The 20,219-nt window shown below is 34.2% G+C and overlaps 1 protein-coding gene across 1 annotated transcript; it reads left to right on the top strand.

The window, feature by feature from the left end:
• Positions 1-3,273: 3,273 nt before the first annotated feature.
• On the top strand, positions 3,274-17,644 carry LOC149390690 (2-oxoglutarate-dependent dioxygenase 19-like). Its single transcript, XM_089620230.1, has 4 exons — positions 3,274-3,563; positions 3,706-3,941; positions 12,260-12,593; positions 17,164-17,644. The coding sequence occupies exons 1-4, from the start codon at positions 3,339-3,341 to the stop codon at positions 17,419-17,421; spliced, it is 1,053 nt and encodes a 350-aa protein (XP_089476356.1). The 5' UTR covers positions 3,274-3,338; the 3' UTR covers positions 17,422-17,644.
• The last annotated feature ends 2,575 nt before the right edge of the window (positions 17,645-20,219 follow it).

Here is a 20,219-nt window from a genome sequence, read left to right as displayed (position 1 = left end):
CTGGACGGATTTGGGGGGCTCGGAGTTCAACAGGGGACAAGTGGTGGTTGCTGTTCCCCAAGGTGCCTCGCAGGGGGCTGTCGGAGGAGACTCGGAAGCGGGTTCAGCAGAAGCTGGACGGGTTGGGCGGCAGCGGGAGGGCCGAGGAGATGGCGAAGAGAAGGGATGGGAGCTGGTCACGGGCGGCGGGGCGGAGATGGGACGGACGGGTTCAGCAAAAGCTGGACGGGTTGGGCGGCAGCGGGAGGGCCGAGGAGATGGCGAAGAGAAGGGATGGGTGCTGGTCACGGGCGGCGGGGCGGAGATGGTCGCGGACAGAGGGACGGGCCTGGTCGGAGAGAGACAGAGTGAGATTGAGAGAGAGAGTGTGAGAGAGAGAGAGAGGCGTACCTTGGAGGACGGCGAGATTCACGGCGGAGAAGACGCAAGTCGCCGGAGATAGGCCGAGTGGAGGCTGGTCGGAGAGAGAGAGAGTGAGATTGAGAGAGAGGGAGAAATGCAGACAGAGATGTGATGACTCGGGTAAGGAAGAAGGAGTCTCGGGTATTTATAATACCCTAAAACTATTGGGTGCGACAATGTCGCACCTAATACACATATTCGGTGCGACATGCCGCACCCACTGTCGCACCGAATATGAAATCCGAAACCTAAAAAATTTCGGGGGAATATGGCTGACAACTTTAAATTTTAAAACTATTGGGTGCGACACTTTTCGCACCTATTACTATTAGGTGCGACAATCGTCGCACCTGAAGGTATTAGGTGCGACAAAAACATATCCGGTGCGACATTGTCGCGCCCTATACCACTAAACATTAGCCAAATTTTTAGTCATCTGGCGGAGTATCCGAAGGTGCATTAAGAGGCCCTCTTAGGCCTCCTCATTCACTATAAATACCCTTCTTAGTGAGGGGGACAAACACATTCATTCTTCCTCAAGATTACTCTGAAAGGATGCCGCAGACTTTTTTAGTACAATTTCCTCTGATCGAGCGCTTAATCTAGCGGACAAGCTGTGCTTAGGGTTTTCTACTGAAAGTCCCCTACATGTCTAACGCACAAGCTGCGTCCGGGATTTTCCACTGAAATTCCCCTACGCATCCAACACACAAACTGCGTCCGGGATTTTCCACTGAAAATCCTCTATGCATCCAACGCACAAAGCTGCTTTTGAGATTTTCCATCGAGAATCTCCTACGTCTCCAAAGAGAGAAAACACACATTCTCTCTCGGGTTACTCGATCCTAGAGTCCTGAGATGTCACCGAGGGCTCCTCAGCACTCCGTCTCCTCTGTCGAGCACCCTCCAGACTCCGTGCCTCACACAACGTATACACACGCCTTGAACTACGTTCTGACTGGATCCTCGAATGCGGGTACGTTGGCAGCTCAAAAGAAGCACAGTCACACCCCTCATTCATCTCCTTCTCTCCTCAAGGAACGCCTCCGACTATAGGAACCTCAACTCGAGACTTTCGAGTTCACACTGTTGGCTCGGGTGCAGCGACTTGTTCCGGCCTTGGGTCGAACTACCCGAAACTTTAAATCGTTGTTTATTTTCGTGCGACAACAATACTTATCTCGGGAAAGGAAACAATTATTTCCTAGTTTTTCTTGTAAACATGATGGTCCCAGTGCTTGGAGACTCCTCCTCTGAAAGTACCACTAGGTCGTCAATTTTTGAGTTTCTATAATATCGGAAGAGATTCGGTGATCGTTTGGTGGGAGCACGTGTGTGTGTGTTGTCGTGACTCATCTCCTTCTAGCACCAAATAATGCTCAATTTTGGGTTAACATCAATGAGCATCCGCGATTTGACTCGGGCCCATCGTGATATCTTGGCGTCGAAACTTCACGCTTTGAGGTCTCAACGTTTGAACGTCACGCTTTCAGGTCCCGACGTTTTGATTTAAGCCGTGAGGTTTAGGTATCGAGAATCATGGCATTTTTCTCTTTTTTATTTGTCTGTTTCTTAAATATTTTTTAATTATTTTTTTTACAGAAAAGAAAATGACCTATACCAATACATACACAATTTTCTTAATTATTTCAGTTATTTCACTATTTTATTTATTTATTTATAAATCTTGACTACTTGACAAATTAGTTAATTTTAATTGGCTAGGTGTGATATATTTTATAATTAATTAAAATTTGCAGTGATTCATATTTTAAATATTAATGAGGTTAATTTGACCATTTTTAAATTTATGCATGGCTGTGAAATTTTAAACTATTAGCGTATAAATTTACGAAAGTGGAAAATTAGAGTATAACGTGAGGGTATTTCATTGTAGGTTTACTCTCTAAATTATTTTACGTATAAATTTACGCAAGTGGGAAATTAGAGTATAACGTGAGGGTATTTCCTTGTAGGTTTAGCCTCTAAATTATTTTACGTTTCTCACAACGGTCGACAATATTTTTCATAATGGTGTGACGTGATCAATTCATTTGTGTGGCTGATTTTACACCACATATCAATATCCAAATAACATAACAAAATATATATATATATATATATATATATATATATATATATTATAATATATAAAGCAGAGAAAGATGGACACTCACAAAATACTGCTTAGTGAACAGTATTTTGTGATTTTTTTATTTCTTTCTATTTAGAAAAACGTTTTTTAAAACATAAAATATTGGATTTTAAATACAAGTAGTGTTCATTCATACTGATATTTTTTTTATCATAATGATAAAAATATCGTCAAAAAACTTTTAATACATTTATTTCAAATCTAAATATTTATGGACATGTCTCTATATATTTCTTCCTCCATACTAAAATATATTATTATTCCGCAGCAACGTGCGAGACATATATTTCTTGTATATATAATAGAGTATGACTTTCTAGACTCGGAATATTAGAAATGTTCATTCTACAGTAATATTATTATTTTTCTAACCAAAAAAATAAAGATGTTGAACCCATAAACACAAAGTAGTGTTCATTCTACGGTACTGGGTTTTTTTTGTTTCAGAAAGAGAAAAGGTTTCAAAAAAACTTTAGATTTATTTTTCAAACTTAGATATTTTTGGACATGTCTCCAAATATTTTTTTCTTCCGAATTAAAATATATTAATTATTCTGCTGCAACGGGCCGCTTGTAATATTATATAAGACATGATATCATATATATATTTATAAACACATGTAAAATCTGATAGCTTTTTTGAAACAATAATGTAGCAATCCGGTCTATTCATCGCACTATATATATCCACAACATCAGTGCCAAATACTACTACACCACTTGAGAAGAAAAAAAAAAGTACAATATTATTAGTCCTAAAGTCTTCCTATAAGCTACACGAATGGAATACTCGTGTGTCAAACAACTTGTTGAGTCAGGCTTTTGTGCTTCATCTATTCCCCCCAAGTATGTCTACTACTCAAACAATAATTTAATTACATCGGACGAATCTCATGAAGCTATACCAACCGTTGACTTCTCCATGCTCACTTCTCGTAACCCAGAACAACGGTCCAAAGCCATCGAAGATCTTGGGAGGGCGTGTAGGCACTGGGGTTTTTTCATTGTACGTGATAGTCGTATACTATTATTATTATTATTTATATAATGTATTATTTGACCCTTTTCTTACTTCATGATGAGAGTGTCTGACCGAGTCAAATTAAATGATGTCTTGATTTTTTTAAAATGGGAAAAAAAATACTTAGGTCATAAACCATGGAGTACGTCACTCGCTAATGGATGAAATGATAAAAGAAAGCGGTGATTTTTTCGATCTGAAGGAAGAGGAAAAGCATGATTATGCGGGAAAAGCGCTGTTCGATCCCATACGGTGGGGGACGAGTTTCAACGTGGGAGTGGACAAGACTTTGTTTTGGAGGGATTATCTTAAGATTCACGCTCATCCTCATTTCAATGCTCCAACAAAACCCTTAGGTTTCAGGTGAATATCTGCTAATCACCAACGTATTTTTTTTGTTTACCCATGCATGTCCTTCCCTATCACGTACACCATACTAACATTCGTTTAATACTTTCCGTAGTAATCATAAAATAATTGCTAAATAGGCCCTTTTGTCTTCGGATTAGTCCTCGTAGAGGAACCGTCTAATATTCAAAGACAAACTGGCATACAAAAATAAGAAACTTTAATAGTTATAACAACTAAGGTACAAATATATTCGAGCAAAAAACTAAGGTACAAATATATCGAGCTCTTGGGATTTTTTTTTCAAATTTATTCACATAGTCACTATGTAATTTTAGATTTAATAATAAATATTTTCCACAGTCTAAAATTAATTATATGCTGTCTCCGAAATTTGGGAGCTATTTTAGCTAAATATGTTGCTACAATTAGGCCGGCGCAAACAAAAACGTAAACCGGACCAGAATAGTGATTTTTAGACTGTCGGTCCGGTTTAAAACTTTTTTTTTCATCTGGTCCGGTCCGGTCTATTCATTACAAATGGTCGGGTCCGGTTTTTATTTTTTTAAATACGGTTAAACCGGATCGGACCGGTTTATTTATTAAAAAAAAATTAATGTCCAACTAGTCAAATTATACATTTGTGCATGTGTTTCCCTACCATATATGATTATATATTTTTTGTTTTTTTGGAAAATTAATGATTTTTTTTATTATGTAAAATGGTTTGAAACGGTCCAAACGGTTCAAATCCGTCTAGAACGGTCCGGTCTAAACGATTCAAACGATTCACAACGGTTTAAACCGAACCGGACCGTTCAAAACGGTTCGATCCGGTCTGGTTTTCACAATTTTTTGGTCCGGTCCAATTTGGATTTTTATGGACCTTTTGAGCGATCCGGTTTGACTTTTAGGCTAGTTTTTGACCGGATCGGATCATGCACAGCCCTAAGTACAATGATTTAGGCTCCGTAGAAGATTGACCTGTAACTAACTATACTTCTGTTGCATTTATAATAATTAATAACTTAGGAGCTCTAGGTTTGTATTTTACAGAAAAATATTAATGAGTATCAAATGTGACAAAAACAATTGTATTATATTGTACTATGTATATATATGGATGTATATGAATATTTGTATGTTTGAAATGAGTCATAGCGTTTTAAAAATTGGGAGAGGCTTAGGACCCCAATCTTTGTGTTTGCATTGTCGGCCATATGGTTACTATTTAATATTAACTAGATCACCACGAAAGAAAAACTTGCCAAATCTCACTAGAGAATATCTTTATTAGTCAGAATCTGTAATTAGAATGTAATAATGTAGTCGCGTATCAGCTTAAATTTCTTCTTCGCCGTGATTCCTTCAATTTCTTTGGCTAAATATTTTTGCTCATACAATTTCTTGGCTAAATATTTTGTTCTTATAAAAAAAAGTTCAAATTATTGGTAGTGTATTAAATAAATATTAATTTTTTTTATTAAAAGTCTCATTAAATTATAATTTTGTTTAGACACTTTAATTAATCAAATTGTTATTACTCAATGATAAAAAAAAAATTCTTTGAAACATGAAGTTACCTGTAATAACTACACCAAAAAGACGACTTATTGCTAAGTTCATGTATGAGATGAAGACATTGGTAGCATCTAGCTACTCTTTGTTTGCATCGCAGGATATGGACTTCTTTTTATTTAGAAATGTACTAATTATTATAAAAAAAAAAAAAAAAAATTTAAAAAAATGAGGCACATGGGAATGGTATACGCTCTAGCAGTTTTATCTTCTAGGGGACCATAAAATTGTGGCTCCTATAAGATTCATATAATCATTTATTTGTGCGTCGCTTTCAGTGTGTTTGAGATAAGCTCTTTCCGTAAAAATAAAGAAAAAGGAAACCGAGGAAAATGAAAAGACCTTATGATAATTATTTTTGAAAAAAAAAAGTAACAGATAATAATTTTCACAAATGTAATGGGTGACATCGGTGGTCCAGTTGCCAAAGAGCTGTTATTATCATTATTTCAAAAAAAAAAAAAACTGTTATTAGCAGGGCTAGAAATCATTTAATTTGAAAAGAAAAGAAGAAATAATAATGTCTAACCAAGGATATAACATTTACCAAAACCCTTTGATTCTGGGTTTTCAACCTAGTATATGAGAGGTCAATATCAGGATCTCATGTTTATTTTGTAATTCTTTTTTGGCCTTGAATGTTCAACGTGACTTATATGAGAGAAGGTGGAGAGTATAGAGTGGTATTTTCTTTGAGAAATTTGAGAGGAAAATCAAACTGACTAGTAAAAAAAAATTTCTTTTACTCGATGAGCTGAGCGGGAAAAAGAAAAAGAAAAAGAAAAAAGAAAGATTTTATTGGGGAATATGGTAGGTTGATAATTAGTATGATGGTATAATAGGTAGAATTTTGTGTATCTCTCATTTGACTTTTTTTTTTACTAGCCTTAGTTTGATAAATTTTTGAAAATAGTAGGAAATTGGAAATGAACCTTAATTTAGTCATACTTTTTACAAATGTAATTTTCACAAATGTAATGGGTGACATCGGTGGTCCAGTTGCCAAAGAGCTGTTATTATCATTATTTCAGAAAATAAAAAAAATAATAAAACTGTTATTAGCAGGGCTAGAAATCATTTAATTTGAAAAGAAAAGAAGAAATAATAATGTCTAACCAGAATATAACATTTACCAAAACCCTTTGATTCTGGGTTTTCAACCTAGTATATGAGAGGTCAATATCAGGATCTCATGTTTATTTTGTAATTCTTTTTTGGCCTTGAATGTTCAACGTGACTTATATGAGAGAAGGTGGAGAGTATAGAGTGATATTTTCTTTGAGAAATTTGAGAGGAAAATCAAACTTTTAAGTATGTAAGAGTCTAAAATGCCTTTAATTTTTTTTATTTTTAATTGGTTAAAATTTGAAATTTTGAACTTTTATTGATAAAAATTAAATTAAGAATTTCGAACTTTTATCTTCAAAATAGTAGCTATAATTTCAAAATTTTATGAGAAATCTCTAATAGTTTCAAAATTTTAATTGCCATTTCGAACTTTTTAACAAAATCTTCTAAGTAAAAGTGAAAGACTTATAATTTCTAGGTAAAAATCTGAGGAACATAAAAACAAATTTACAAAAAATTAAAGATATTTTAGACTTTTTGCATAACTTTTAGGTTATTTTTACAATGTTGTATTGCTGAAATATATATATATATATATATATATATATATATATATATATATATATACATACATACACACATATATATATCTATATATTATGACTATTATGATTTTATTTTCTCAAAATTTATTCTAAAAAAAACTGACTATAGAGCAAAATGGAAGGATTTCGACTCTTATCACCCAAACCATTAAGCCTTCTATATAGTACGTGTTATAACGTCATTTTTCATTCGAAGAAAAATGAGGCTTCAACTCAAAACAACGATATAAAAAGGAAAATGGTTTGACCCATCCAGACAAGATTTAAGCTGAAATCAAGTCAAGCCACAACCCAAGTCGCTTGGCTCATATATAAACATCGTCTTTCTCAAGGCACAAAGTGAGTTCTCTCTACTTTACATAAAAAAAAAATAATAATAATAAAAAATAATAAATAATAAAAATAAAAAAAAATAAAATAAAAATTAAAAAAAATTTGCGCTATTTGAAATAGAATTCACCTGATCCCCAACGATTTTGGCTAAATTTGGACTTAGTTACACGTGGCTAAAAAAGACTACTTAGGGCTGAATGCATTCTAGATTCACAAGACCAAGTCAATCCATGCGGCTCAAATTCATAATCTATGAAGTCCTCGACAAAACTGAAATTTTTAACAAGGAAGAAAAGATGTCGTTCACAATGCTTAGTCAATGTGTCCGATAACTTATTTCAACACAAATAATGAATAGATAACAAAGAGTACAAAAGAGTAAGAGACACACAAATTAGTTACCCAATTCGATGCAACGTCACCTACGTCTCGGGGCTCACAGTAAGAGGAAATGATTTCACTATAATGTAGTCAAAAGTACAAATAGGACTTATATGAATACAAAAAACATCAATGCCATAGAATCTATTACCACAAGTGATTACCAAGAACATGGACTCCTCCAGACTTTGAGACCCCTCTCAATTCCACTCTTCAAGCACTCGCATATGCTTGGTTGACTTCAATCTCAATGTACGTGAAAACTTTAATCACATAAACACAAAACCCAAATCTAACAAACACTCAGTCTTCTGGAATAGTGTTTGAAGAATAACACCGCTCTTAACCAAAAACAATTAGTTTTTCAATCCACCGATCGTGCACGTCTAGGAACCCTAATTCTTTTTGTTAAAGCGTCAAGACTGCTAATAGGGGAGCGCATGGCTTTTATAGCAGACATACATCTTTGGAAGTAAATCTAGGGTTTCCTTAGCCATACACGCGAGAAGATCACCAAGGAAAGTCTTCTGCGAAGCAATATGGCAAAACAGGAAACTTGCCAGAAAACAGTTTGCCCACAAGAAGAAAGATGTCTCGACAAAAGCTGAAGCATGAAGACCGACATCTTTCCTCAACAACTTGCACTAAAAAATAATGCCAACTTGAACATACCAACAAAAATATTTCGAAAGCCTAAATTTTTCGTATGACAAGTCACACGAAAAATTAGAAATTGATGTTATGGAGTCGTTTCATCATTGGAGAACAATTACATTCCAAAACAAAACGACATAATATACATACAGTCGGCCACATTAAGATGGGGATTGAGCCCTGAACCTAAGTTAGAAAATAACCTAAAAGTTAAAGTATCATCAAAGAGGATTGGCCATGTGCTAGAAGGGTCAGTCACGTTCTAAAATGGTTGGTCTTGTCCTAAGGGCCAATATCATCTTATGAGAGATAGTTCCTTCCTACACAGGCCAGCCCGTTCAAGAAGAACTAGCAATGTTTGGTCTCATCCTAAGGGTTGGTCCCTTCCTAAAAGAGCCGGTCTTGTACTAAAGCAGTGGATCTCTCATTCAAGAGGTTTTGGTTTTTCCCAAAGAGTCGGTATTGTCCAAAAAGGATCAGTCTTAGAGGGAAAGGTCGGTCCCGTCATATAAAGTAGGACCCATCGTATCATAAGTGTCGGTACTTTCCTAGAGAGCTAGTTCCATCCCCCGTCTTTGGGTCGTGATGTTTTCATGGTCCCTAACGCCCCTCAAGACCATTGGCTCCTTTATTAAGATTAAGTTCTCTCAACTTATGTCTCTCGTTCACCTCACTTTTTCTCACTAAACACACTTTTTCTACCTAACTCTATGCACAAAATGAGACCTTGCCTCACATATACTAAAAAAAAGCTAGTGTAGTATGCATTGAGAGAAGTTCCTTGACGCTCTATTAGTTCACTTTTCTCTCGATTCCCATGAGATGAGGAGTCAAAAACCTATTTCCAACGAGGAAATTATCATGAGCAAGACGATTCCACCGCCGTTCAGTCCACGTGGAATCATAGGGTCTAACCCTTACATAAATTCGTTTGAGGTCACGTTGATCTAAGAATAACATTAACAAAATATCTGCCACCAAATGTCAGTATAAAGCGATAATATCTATCTCATATCCCCAAATCCAAATAACATATGCTTCTACTTTCATCACAAACAAAAAGAACAAAAGTTATATTATTCATGTTTTAGCTAAATAGCCGATTGAAACTAGTGAATTCACAAAATAGTCAAATTTTATATTTGCAAAATATTTAAAAATTTGTAAAATAAACAAACTTTAATTATAAAAATTGCAATCCTAAGTATAAATAGTTTTTTTAATGGCTATTTTGTATATTTTCTTGTTCTTTTAAATTTGGTGTGTTTCAGAAGCCTAAATTAATATTTTTTTTAGTTAAATTAGCGGTTTTATTTAGTTAGTGTTAGTGTGGATTTACTTACCCAAATTTAGCACGCAGACACATATCTCCGTGAGCAAATTAACCAATAGAATAGTGAAATTATGCTCGGTCAGAGACAAGATGTTGCACATAATGTAGATAAAATGTATGCGACAATCTGTTTCGATGCAATTGATGGATTGAAATAAGGTAGTGCATAAAAGTAAATAACACAAAGAACGATAACCTAGTTTGGTGTAACGTCACCTATTCTGGAGGGTTGTGTGCCTAGTTGAAAGGAAATTCACTAATCAATAAATAATCAATAGTACAACAACGGACTTACATGAACGATCCCCACTCCAAGGCCCATTTCCTATTATTACCCATGAATTCCAAATCAAGCATCCTTGAATCTAAGATCCCCTCAATTCCACTCTCAAACACTCTCCCAGTGTTTGGTATTCTTTGATGTCAACGTTTATGAAAACTTTAATCACGAAATCACAAAAACTAAAATAAACTCTAACGCTTAATTAATAATAAGTTGAATAGCATTTAGAGTATTACACCATAGCAACCACAAAATTAGTTTTTCATTGCGCCGGTCTTGCACGTCTAAGAACTCTAAATGTGTGAATGAATGCGTCAGATACCACTAAGGGCAGAGGCTCTCTTTCGTAGTGGTCATACTCTGGAAGTCGAAGTAGGGTTTTCTTACACATTCATGAGGAGAAAATATATGTAGAAAGTCTTATGTTGACAATTTTCGCGAAACAGGAAACTTGTCGAAATTACAGTTCTGCGCATATCGGCCAAGATGTCTTAATACATCTTGAAATATGTTGCAAGACATCTTGCCGAACAAACTTGCGATAAAAAATAAGTCAACAATGCACATAACAACAAATAGTATATAGAAAATCATTTATTAATAGGACAATTTTTTTTTTTTAAAAGAATAATTTTTCTTGTTATTGTATTCTAACATACAATATCTTTTATATGGTGTCATGGTTTGTGTATGGTCTGACGGACATGTAATTGATACATAATACGTATATAGAAATAATGGGATATGTTTAAGTTTGAATTTGAACAACCACGCTAATTTAGCTTTTTTTACCCTGATTATTGCCTATTTATGAAACTTTCATAGACGAATAACACTTAATCGATATGAAAGATGAGATGTTTTCTCAAGCGCCGCTCCTTCCTATGGAGGATGAACGCTGCTGCTGGTGGCTCTGACTCAGGAGGAGCCTCTCATCGGCTATTTTTTTTCTCTTCTCTCTCTCTCTCTCTCTCTCTCTAAGCTTTTCATATCCAAGATCTTGATTCTCTGGCCGGCTCTGCTCCTTTGGCAACAGTGTTCTTTCACAGCCCTGCCACCAAATAAAGTTTAGCTTCACTCCGACGACGGCTGACATGCTCCCCTTCCGTTAATCGTTGTGTTGCTTCTCTTCCCAATCTTGTCGCCCGTCTTTCAAATCCGCTCTGACGCTGTGGTGGGCGGGTTCATGATGGATATTAGTTGGTGAATTGAGGGATGTTCTCGTTTTCAATTAGTGGAATAGTTATGGTTTTGTTTTTTATTTTTATTTTTTCATTAGTTGTCGTTTATGATATTGTTTGAATTATTGTCGTTTGTTCTCGTATTTCAATTATGGTTCCTTTTTTTGTCTCGAAGACGAATTTTCCGTCTTTCAAATTTTTTTCACCCGAGGTTTAGCCATACAAGTTCTCGGACATCCTTTCTCGTCTTGGGTTGTCCTTGAGTGTTTGGATTAATCCATTAACCTTTGAGAGAGTTTTTCGAACGAGCTCGAGAGTTGCTCTGAATATAGTGTGTACATTGTTTATACACTATGTGCCATCAATCGAGTCTAGTTTTGAATCTTTTACGACTTACAAGGTCCTATTTTTCTTGGGAAAAAAGTGTTCGGTATTTGTGGATCTTGTATCCGTTATCTAATAAAAAGACTCGTATTTGTTTAAAAAAAAAAAAGATGTGAAAGACGATAAAAGTGCATAGCATTTAATGTCCATATTCTAATCAGTTGCGTTTTGAAAAGAAAAAAAAAATAATTCAACAGCAGTTTCTAAATTTCTTTTCCGATTTCATACCTTTCATCGACTAATAACACTTACTATATATATAAACACTATAAAATTACATAGCTATTTGTTCTCTACAATAATTACAACAATTATTTAGTCTATATAGTACTCCTCGGTTATTCTCTTCAATTAGCTGACAACTATTAGCCAAAGGGAAGATTTTATTCTACACTTTTGTTATATAAGAAGCTACCACCTTCTTAGTTTGCTATATCATATATGTTTTCATCCATTTACTAAACCTTTGTACGTATTAAAATTAAAATTCGTTAAATGACACGTGGTCATCGTCATTCATTGTAATTGTGCAGCGAGACAATCAGAGAGTACTGCGAAAGTACAAGAGAAATCGGAAGAGAAGTGATGAGAGGAATATCAAAGAGCTTGGGATTGGAAGAGGATTACATAACCAAGAAGATGGGGATTGAATCAGGAGAGTCTCATCAGCTTTTGGTTATAAATTCATACCCTCCTTGCCCCGAACCTGACGTGGCAGTAGGTTTACCACCTCACACGGACCACGGACTGCTGACTCTGCTGATACAGAACGAAATGTGTGGCCTCCAAGTCCTCCACGCTGACATGTGGGTCCCAGTCGTTCCGCCTCCTTATTCCTTTCTCGTCAACACCGGAGACCATATGGAGGTACACGTACCTAAACATAGTTAATAATATTCAGGGCAGAAAAATAACGGAACAGGGTCAACCATCCGCATTTTAAAATAAAATAATCAGTAATATTTACACTTTCACTTTGTTACATAGCCACTTTTCAGTAAATATTCAGTAATTGACCAATTTGCTCTTTCATTAAAATAAAATAGTGATATATTTACGTCAATTTACGAGTGTAAATACTTGGACGTGATCATTAACCTAATATTTAGAAGAAAAAAAAATTCTATAGCAATGTTAACGTGTATATATGACTATCCCTAATGGACCTTTAAAATTTTTGAGGTAAAAAGTTTAATTGAAATAAATACAATTATAATATTGAAGTAAGACTAATAAATTTTTTACTTTTTTTATTTATTAAAACAGCTAAGAACTAAGAGTTATTGAAAGCAATAAAATAAATTAGAGAGTATACTTGTTGTGAAAATTATGAGCGTTAGACATAATAGAATTCTTCTTATATCATTGTTATGAGAGGAGAAATTTTTTATTAGCTGATAACACTAGGACAAATATAGTCATCCGGTGCGACGATTGTCGCACCTAAAGGTATTAGGTGCAACAGCTGTCGCACCTAAAGGTATTCGGTGCGACAATTTCATATTATGTGCGACACTGTCGCACCGAATAACACTAAACATTAGCGAAATTTTTAATCATCCGGAGGAGTATCCGGTGCGACATGTCGCACCGAATATGATCTTAGGTGATACATTTGGTGCGACATGTCGCACCTAATACTCTTCCGCACCAGAAATGTGAATTTGTAGTAGTGTAAGTATCTCCCGGTTTTATTAATTATTCAGCAAATTTATTTTTCCGTGATATATTATTTCGATTCCTATTTTTAGCTCACAATGAATAACATTTTAACATTTTTAAGATTCAATAATGAATATAAATAAATAAAAAAAATAGCCATGTTTGTTTTAAACATATTACAATTAATATCAACACAATCCACGAGTTCTAAACATATAACTAATTTTCTCTTAACAAACAAACATAACATAAGAAATTTATTCTTCCACATACAAAAATAAGCATAACCCACAACTTCCAAACTAAAATGGACATCATTGTGACATCAATCTTAATCATAAAAATATAAAATAAAATAAGAAACCTAACATGACAATTTTTTGGGATGTTGTGGAACAATAGTGTTAACGGTTTTCTTGTTCTAAACAAAGTATATAATTCCTTTTGTTGTTTAATGGTTAATGCCAAAAAAAGTGTTTTGACGATTTTGAAGGCGTGAATTGTTTCTTATTGAATTTGTTTGTCTATGAAAAAACAGACTTTTTGATGATTTATTATCTCATATTTATGTATAAACACATATAATCATTGTTTATAAATTGTTTGAAATAATATTTATAATGTTGTTCGACTAAATCCCCGAAAAATATTTCCAAGTTTGGTGTGCTTGTTAATAATAAAGAAAAAAAAAAGAAAAAAAAGAAAAAAAAAAAGAAAGAGATTTAGAGATTTGGATTAGTTCTGGTCTGTTTTTAACGACTATGTTTGTCTATGAAAATAGAATTTTTGTCATTTATCATCTTACTATTTGTGTATAAAAAAAGTGGTGTATGTTTGGAAAATTGTGTATCCTTAACTCTATTGTTTGATTACATTCCCAAAAGCATTGCTAGCTTTAGGTTTCTTTTTATTTTATTTTATTTTATTTCTTATGGTTACGTGCCCCGTCTTAATTAAAAAACAGAGTACGTGGAAAAACATCTTTTTTTTTACTGATATTGTTGTGTTCTCTCTCTCTCTCTCTCTCTCTCTCTCTCTAAAAACCAAGTCTAAAGTCTAATGTGTCTCTGACTTAAAACAAGAGTATATGGCTCTTCAATGGGTGTTTTTGAAGCAATGTGAACCCTTGGATGTGATCCAAAGGTCAAGAATGGCTCAAAAACGCGAGCTTTAAAAAGCTGACAACGAACCCCCACGCATCGCGTCAAAGCAGGCACATGTCGCGTCGACTTTTGAGCAGCGCGCAATAATTTTGGATTGGTCATAACTTCTTACTCCGAACTCCGATTTTGGAAAACGAACATCCGTTGGTAAGCTAAGAAAAAAATCTATTCAATAAGAACCAATCCAAAATCGTCAATTATGAATCTCCAAATTGTGAAGAAGAAGGCGCTAAGTTTCTTATTTTGCTCAAACTTGTCCGAAGGTCTTTGAATCATTCCACAATTGCTCTATTAAGCTCCAAATGTTCTCTATGGCTCAACAACCTGAAAATTCACTAAAAACTACAAAAATAACGTAAAAACATCAAGAACAAATCTCGATTAACTCTCGAAAAGCATTGATAAGTGTGAATGAATCGCACTTATCAGCGACATTGAGTTGCCTATTATTATTTGGAGATATTTGGATAGCCACGATAGTTATCACTACAACAAATGTAAATGTCGTGGCTTTTTCGGTATTTGTTATAGTTATATCTGATTTAGTGTACTAAATATTTTGAATCTTTGAATAACAAACTGATTTCCAATTAAAAGAAACACATAACTATTTTATTCTTTATTCTTGTTTACTCAAAAATTTCAAGGACAAATTATATTAATTGAATTGGCTCAATTGGCGATTCATTAAAAACTATACGAATTATGTTTATTTGGTAATAGACGAAACTTAAAAATGCTACTTTTCCTTTCTTTCCCCGTACAAAAATGACCTATTTTTTGTAAGTGTACTTTTTTTTTCGTTTTGAAAAGAGCTGTAAAATAATAATCTTAAAAGTAGATACAGAAAAAGTTATCCTATAATTTTATTAATTTAATTTTATGTGAATAATATTTTATTATTAATATGAGTATATTATAGCATACGATACTAATGATAAAAATAAAATAAAATAAAAAAAAAAAAAAAAAAAAGAAGCTACATCCCTATTAATACCAGAGGTTTGATTTTACTGTGGACCATAATGATTTTAATACCTATACCAATTTCTGTGGATCCAAGTTTATTGATATACTGTTTATTAAAAAGATTAAACAAAGATTTTTTGTTATATTCTATAAAATGACATATTAGACAAAATATTTTCATATACAAATATATATATATATTATTGCACCTATTTTATTATTTTAGTATGCCTGGGATAATATATATATATATATATATATATATATATATATATATATATATATATATACACATTTAAGTATGTATTAACTAAATAGGATATCTGATAACTACCAAAGTTTGTGTGGTTTTCTACTTCTTATAGTAGAATAAAATAGAGTATCTGATGTCCAAAGGTAAATAAGTATAATGTGCAAGCCCATATTATGTATTGTGTATAAAAAGAGTAGGTAAAGGAGTCTTATTTTTTGGTTCTGATTTTCAAGACCATTATAGCACAACCTAAAGCTCTCATAAGGCATAAGTATTGAAGTGATATAGCCAATTGAAGTTAATGGATTTGCAAAAATAGTTAAAAGGTTTTTCTAAAATAAGAAAATAACTAAAAGTACAAAAACAAGTAAGTACTAAATGTCAATCCCTCTATTCACCATGTCAATAACTTCAATTAACAAAGATAAAATACTTATGTTAAGATGTCAGTATTTTAATTGACAGTGTCCCTGTCAATAAATTTTTTCTATTGTCCCTGTCAATAAATTTTTTCTATTTTGTTAAATCTTAAAATTTTGACTCTTTAGAGTGAATTCGAAGTGTGTAGGTGTACCAAAGAGCAAAGACGATTAATTTTTTTTTTTTTTTTTTTTGCATATGACATATGCTTGCAATGTGACACGGAAGCCAAAATTAGTTTTTATAAAACAATTCTTTAATCAAAATATTAAGGGAAATATGGTATGAAATAGCCAATTCAAATTATGACTTTTGCAAAATAGCCATAGTTTCATTAGGTATAGCAAAATAGCCAATTGAGAGTACTACGACTTTTAATCCTGCCTCGATTAATTTTAATCCAGCCATCATAAACCTTACATTCTGTCTTTATAGTTCGTTGGGATTAAATTTAATCCAACCTAGATTAATCTTACTTTGGCTAGTTTGTTTATAGTTGACAAACTATGGCTATTTTGCAAAAGGTTAAATTCTATTTGGCTATATAGCCGCTTGACCCAAATATTAAGTAACTAAGTTACTAAAATTTGAATTTTTTTTAAATAGTTAAATTTTTGTAAATTTAAATAAATAGCTGTTATGGTGATGTAGCATTGTTTGAGCGTTTTTAACATTTCATTTATGTCATTGAAGTCTAATGATTATTTGCAATTATTAATGTCTTTTTGGCTTTGTTAATAAAGTCTCGTCATTATTTACTTAAAATTTAACAAATATATGCTATATGTAAAAACTTGAATTTTCATATGACGTCTATCTTTAATTATGTATATTATATACATATATATATACCTATTATTATTTTTTTTTATTAAATTTATTATCATTTTTTAGAAATATTGTTATCATTATCATACAATATCACATTAGTATTGATCGTGGTTCTGATGATAAACGAATAATTGATCAGATATTGACGAACGGAAAATACAAGAGCGTAGTGCACAGGGCAATGGTAAACAATAAGGCAACCCGAATATCGATCGGCACAGCACATGGACCGTCTCTTGACACCATCGTGAGTCCTATTGAAGAGCTGAGTCATGAACCGATTCATTTAGAAACGACGACGTACCGTGGGATCACATACAGAGCCTTCATGGAGCTTCAACAGAGCAACCAGCTCAATGGAAAAACTTGCCTCGAAAGTCTTCGCTATTATAAGTAATTAATTGGAGGTCAAACAATTCAAAGTATTTTAGTTGGTAACTTTTACATGAAGCGTCGTATTTATATAATATTACAAAATAGATTTTCTAAGTGAAAATTAAGATTAGACATGGCAGATAGAAGGGTGAGCAAATAGTAATCGATTGGCCATATGATTTTGTGCTTTCATTTTTGCACCCTTATTCTCCTTTCTTGATTATATTTTTTCCTTTTGGGTTCTATTTACCAGCAAGGTCTTTAGCTCTCGGATTTCGTATCACTTTCTTTTATCATCTATTTTAGTGTTTGTGTTTTCGTAAGGTATCGATTAACAATACGGCATATTGTGTATGGATGTTCTAAGTCTAAGATTCTACATAACATATTATCACTGTTCTAAGTCTAAGAATATTCTACATAGCTTATTATCAATGTTTTTGCCGATTGATTATGTGAAGGATTACTCTAAAATGGATGAAATATTATTACAAGAGCTTACACACGTGTGTGATGAGGTGTTCGTATTTTATCTTAGCTTGCAAAAGTCTTACCAATAAATACCAATTAGCTTGAAGTTCTCTATTTTCCTCTGTTTTTTCAAGCAATAACATTAGTCATTGAATTGGTTCGATTATTAAAAAGCTTCGCTATTTCTTAATGAATATTCTTTTTTCCATGCCTCTCCCACTCAACTCTCTCTAGATCTCTCTCTTATCCATTTCCTTAAAGCTCATATTGCAGCCTTGATCATAGCTACTTTCGCAATCTTATTTGTGATTTGAATTCAGAAGCGAGGAGGCTTCACATTTGATACCAAGAACCCGATCGAAAAATTTCACCTATCGTTCAGTACCCTCATTTACATTCTCGCTTTTACTAGATTCGTCTATACTTAGAGAAAATCTTGACTAAAAACTTGGAGTTCTCGAGACTGCGCGCTTGGAAACAAGTGCTCTTTGTGAGATAATTGTTGTAACATTTTTGTTTGCCAACAGTTTGACGCTACATGAGGGGGTAGAGTTGAAGATTTATGGTCAATTCAACTACTCTAACCGGAGACGTCAAAAACACCATTGGTGTCGATCCACACATCGAGCACCACAACCGCATTTTGCCTCTCACTCCAGAGGAGCTTGCTAAGTACATGCCGCATCCTAGTCTGGCAGAACATTTTAAAGAGTTGGACCCAAGGTAATGTGTCGATCGTTCTCAATTACCCTTCCCGGCTCCCCAAAAGATGAGACCGAAAGCTCAAACTGAACTTGGTAGGTTCGTGGAAGCAACTAACTTGGAAATTAATGGAGCAATTAGTCGGATCTAGTTTTGGGAAAAGTCTCAAGGAAAGGCTTATGGCAATGAGTCAAGCGCATGATGACTCACTCAAAGTGTAGATCAATCGCTACTCAGAACAAGCGCTCAGGGTAGACGACCTTAAATATTAATTTCAACCTCTTCAAAATTACTTCTTGAATCGAAATTTTTTCATAATTCTGGTGGTCGCTTCAGAAAATATGGCCTCGCGACTACAATGAATTCTTAAAGAAGGCTGATAGGTGCGTTTATTACGCGTAAAACTCCTATTTCCCGGACTAAAAACTAACGAGTCCTCAAGTGTTTTTGATAGCTTTTATGTGTTTATGAGTGATTTTCAGGTTTAAGAGGTCAGTTGGGTCTTGAGGAGGTTATTAGCGCATCATGTGACGATTCCGAAGAATTTCAAGGAGATTCATACACATTTGGACAACTTGGAGCGAAACAAGGAACGACGTCCTCTTCCGCACGATTTTGGGATTTTTAAATGATTATTTTGGATGATCCACTTCCATAATTGGATATATCTCTCTCTTAGCTTTCTAACGCATGTTTATTTGCAGAAATCGGACGTCGGAGCTAGGAGTTACAACCGTTTAAAAAACGGTGTGCATCGAGCAGGAAGCGCGCGGCACGCAGAAAAAAGCGCGCGCCGCGCGGACGAAAATTTTGCCATTTTCGCCTCCAGAGTCGTACGCGCGGACCGCGCGAAGCCGAAAATCAAAAGTGCGCGCCGCGCAGACAAAAGGGCGCGCCGCGCGGTCCAAAAATCAGCTTTTTCCAATGTTGCGTTTCTGAGCGGATTTTGGCCATTGGATGCGATTGGAAGGCCTAGATTGCTCCGAAAACAAGTCCATTCAACCTTAAAAAGACCAATGCTTTCAGAAGAAGTCATGCATGGAAGGGATTTTGTAGAATCTATCAAGAACATCTTTTCATTTTCTTAGTTTTTTTTCATTATTTTTCCTAAATTTTCCAGACTTGTTCATACTTTGTGGCTCCAATTTGAAGAGAAGGAGAGAGCTGCAGAGTTCTACCATTGCTACAATCCTAATAAAAGTGTTCTATTCTCTAAACTCTTATTTTTTTTTAATTCAAGTTCTCCATATGTTTATGATGTTTCTTGATGTGTTGTTCTTGTGTTCATCTTTAAGTATTTTTATTGTCATGGTTATTAATATGAATTAGTCTCATGTAGGGCTATGGTGTAGCGGGTTCATTACGATGTAGGATTCATGGTATTAGAATTGTTAGGTTGTTGTTTTTCTCATCACTTTTACTTAATCCACAACTATGCTTAATGCTTGTATGAATGTCATGAACTCATGCTTGTTTTATGTTCAACTCTAATGCTTGAGAAAGATTAGATTGTTGTGTTTTTGTGTGGATTACTAGAATTCATTCCTAGGCTAGATATAGCTAGGTTGTTCTAGACTCGTGAGAATACTCTTGTTTTTATGCTAGCCGTGCTTGTTAGGAGTTGAGATCGAGAGATGATATTCCGGT

Source organism: Urtica dioica, chromosome 7 (genome assembly GCF_054948205.1).
Source record: "Urtica dioica subsp. dioica isolate 48M chromosome 7, U.dioica_male_clone48M_v1_H2, whole genome shotgun sequence".
Lineage (NCBI taxonomy): Eukaryota > Viridiplantae > Streptophyta > Magnoliopsida > Rosales > Urticaceae > Urtica > Urtica dioica.
This window is presented reverse-complemented; position numbering and strand designations above follow the sequence as displayed.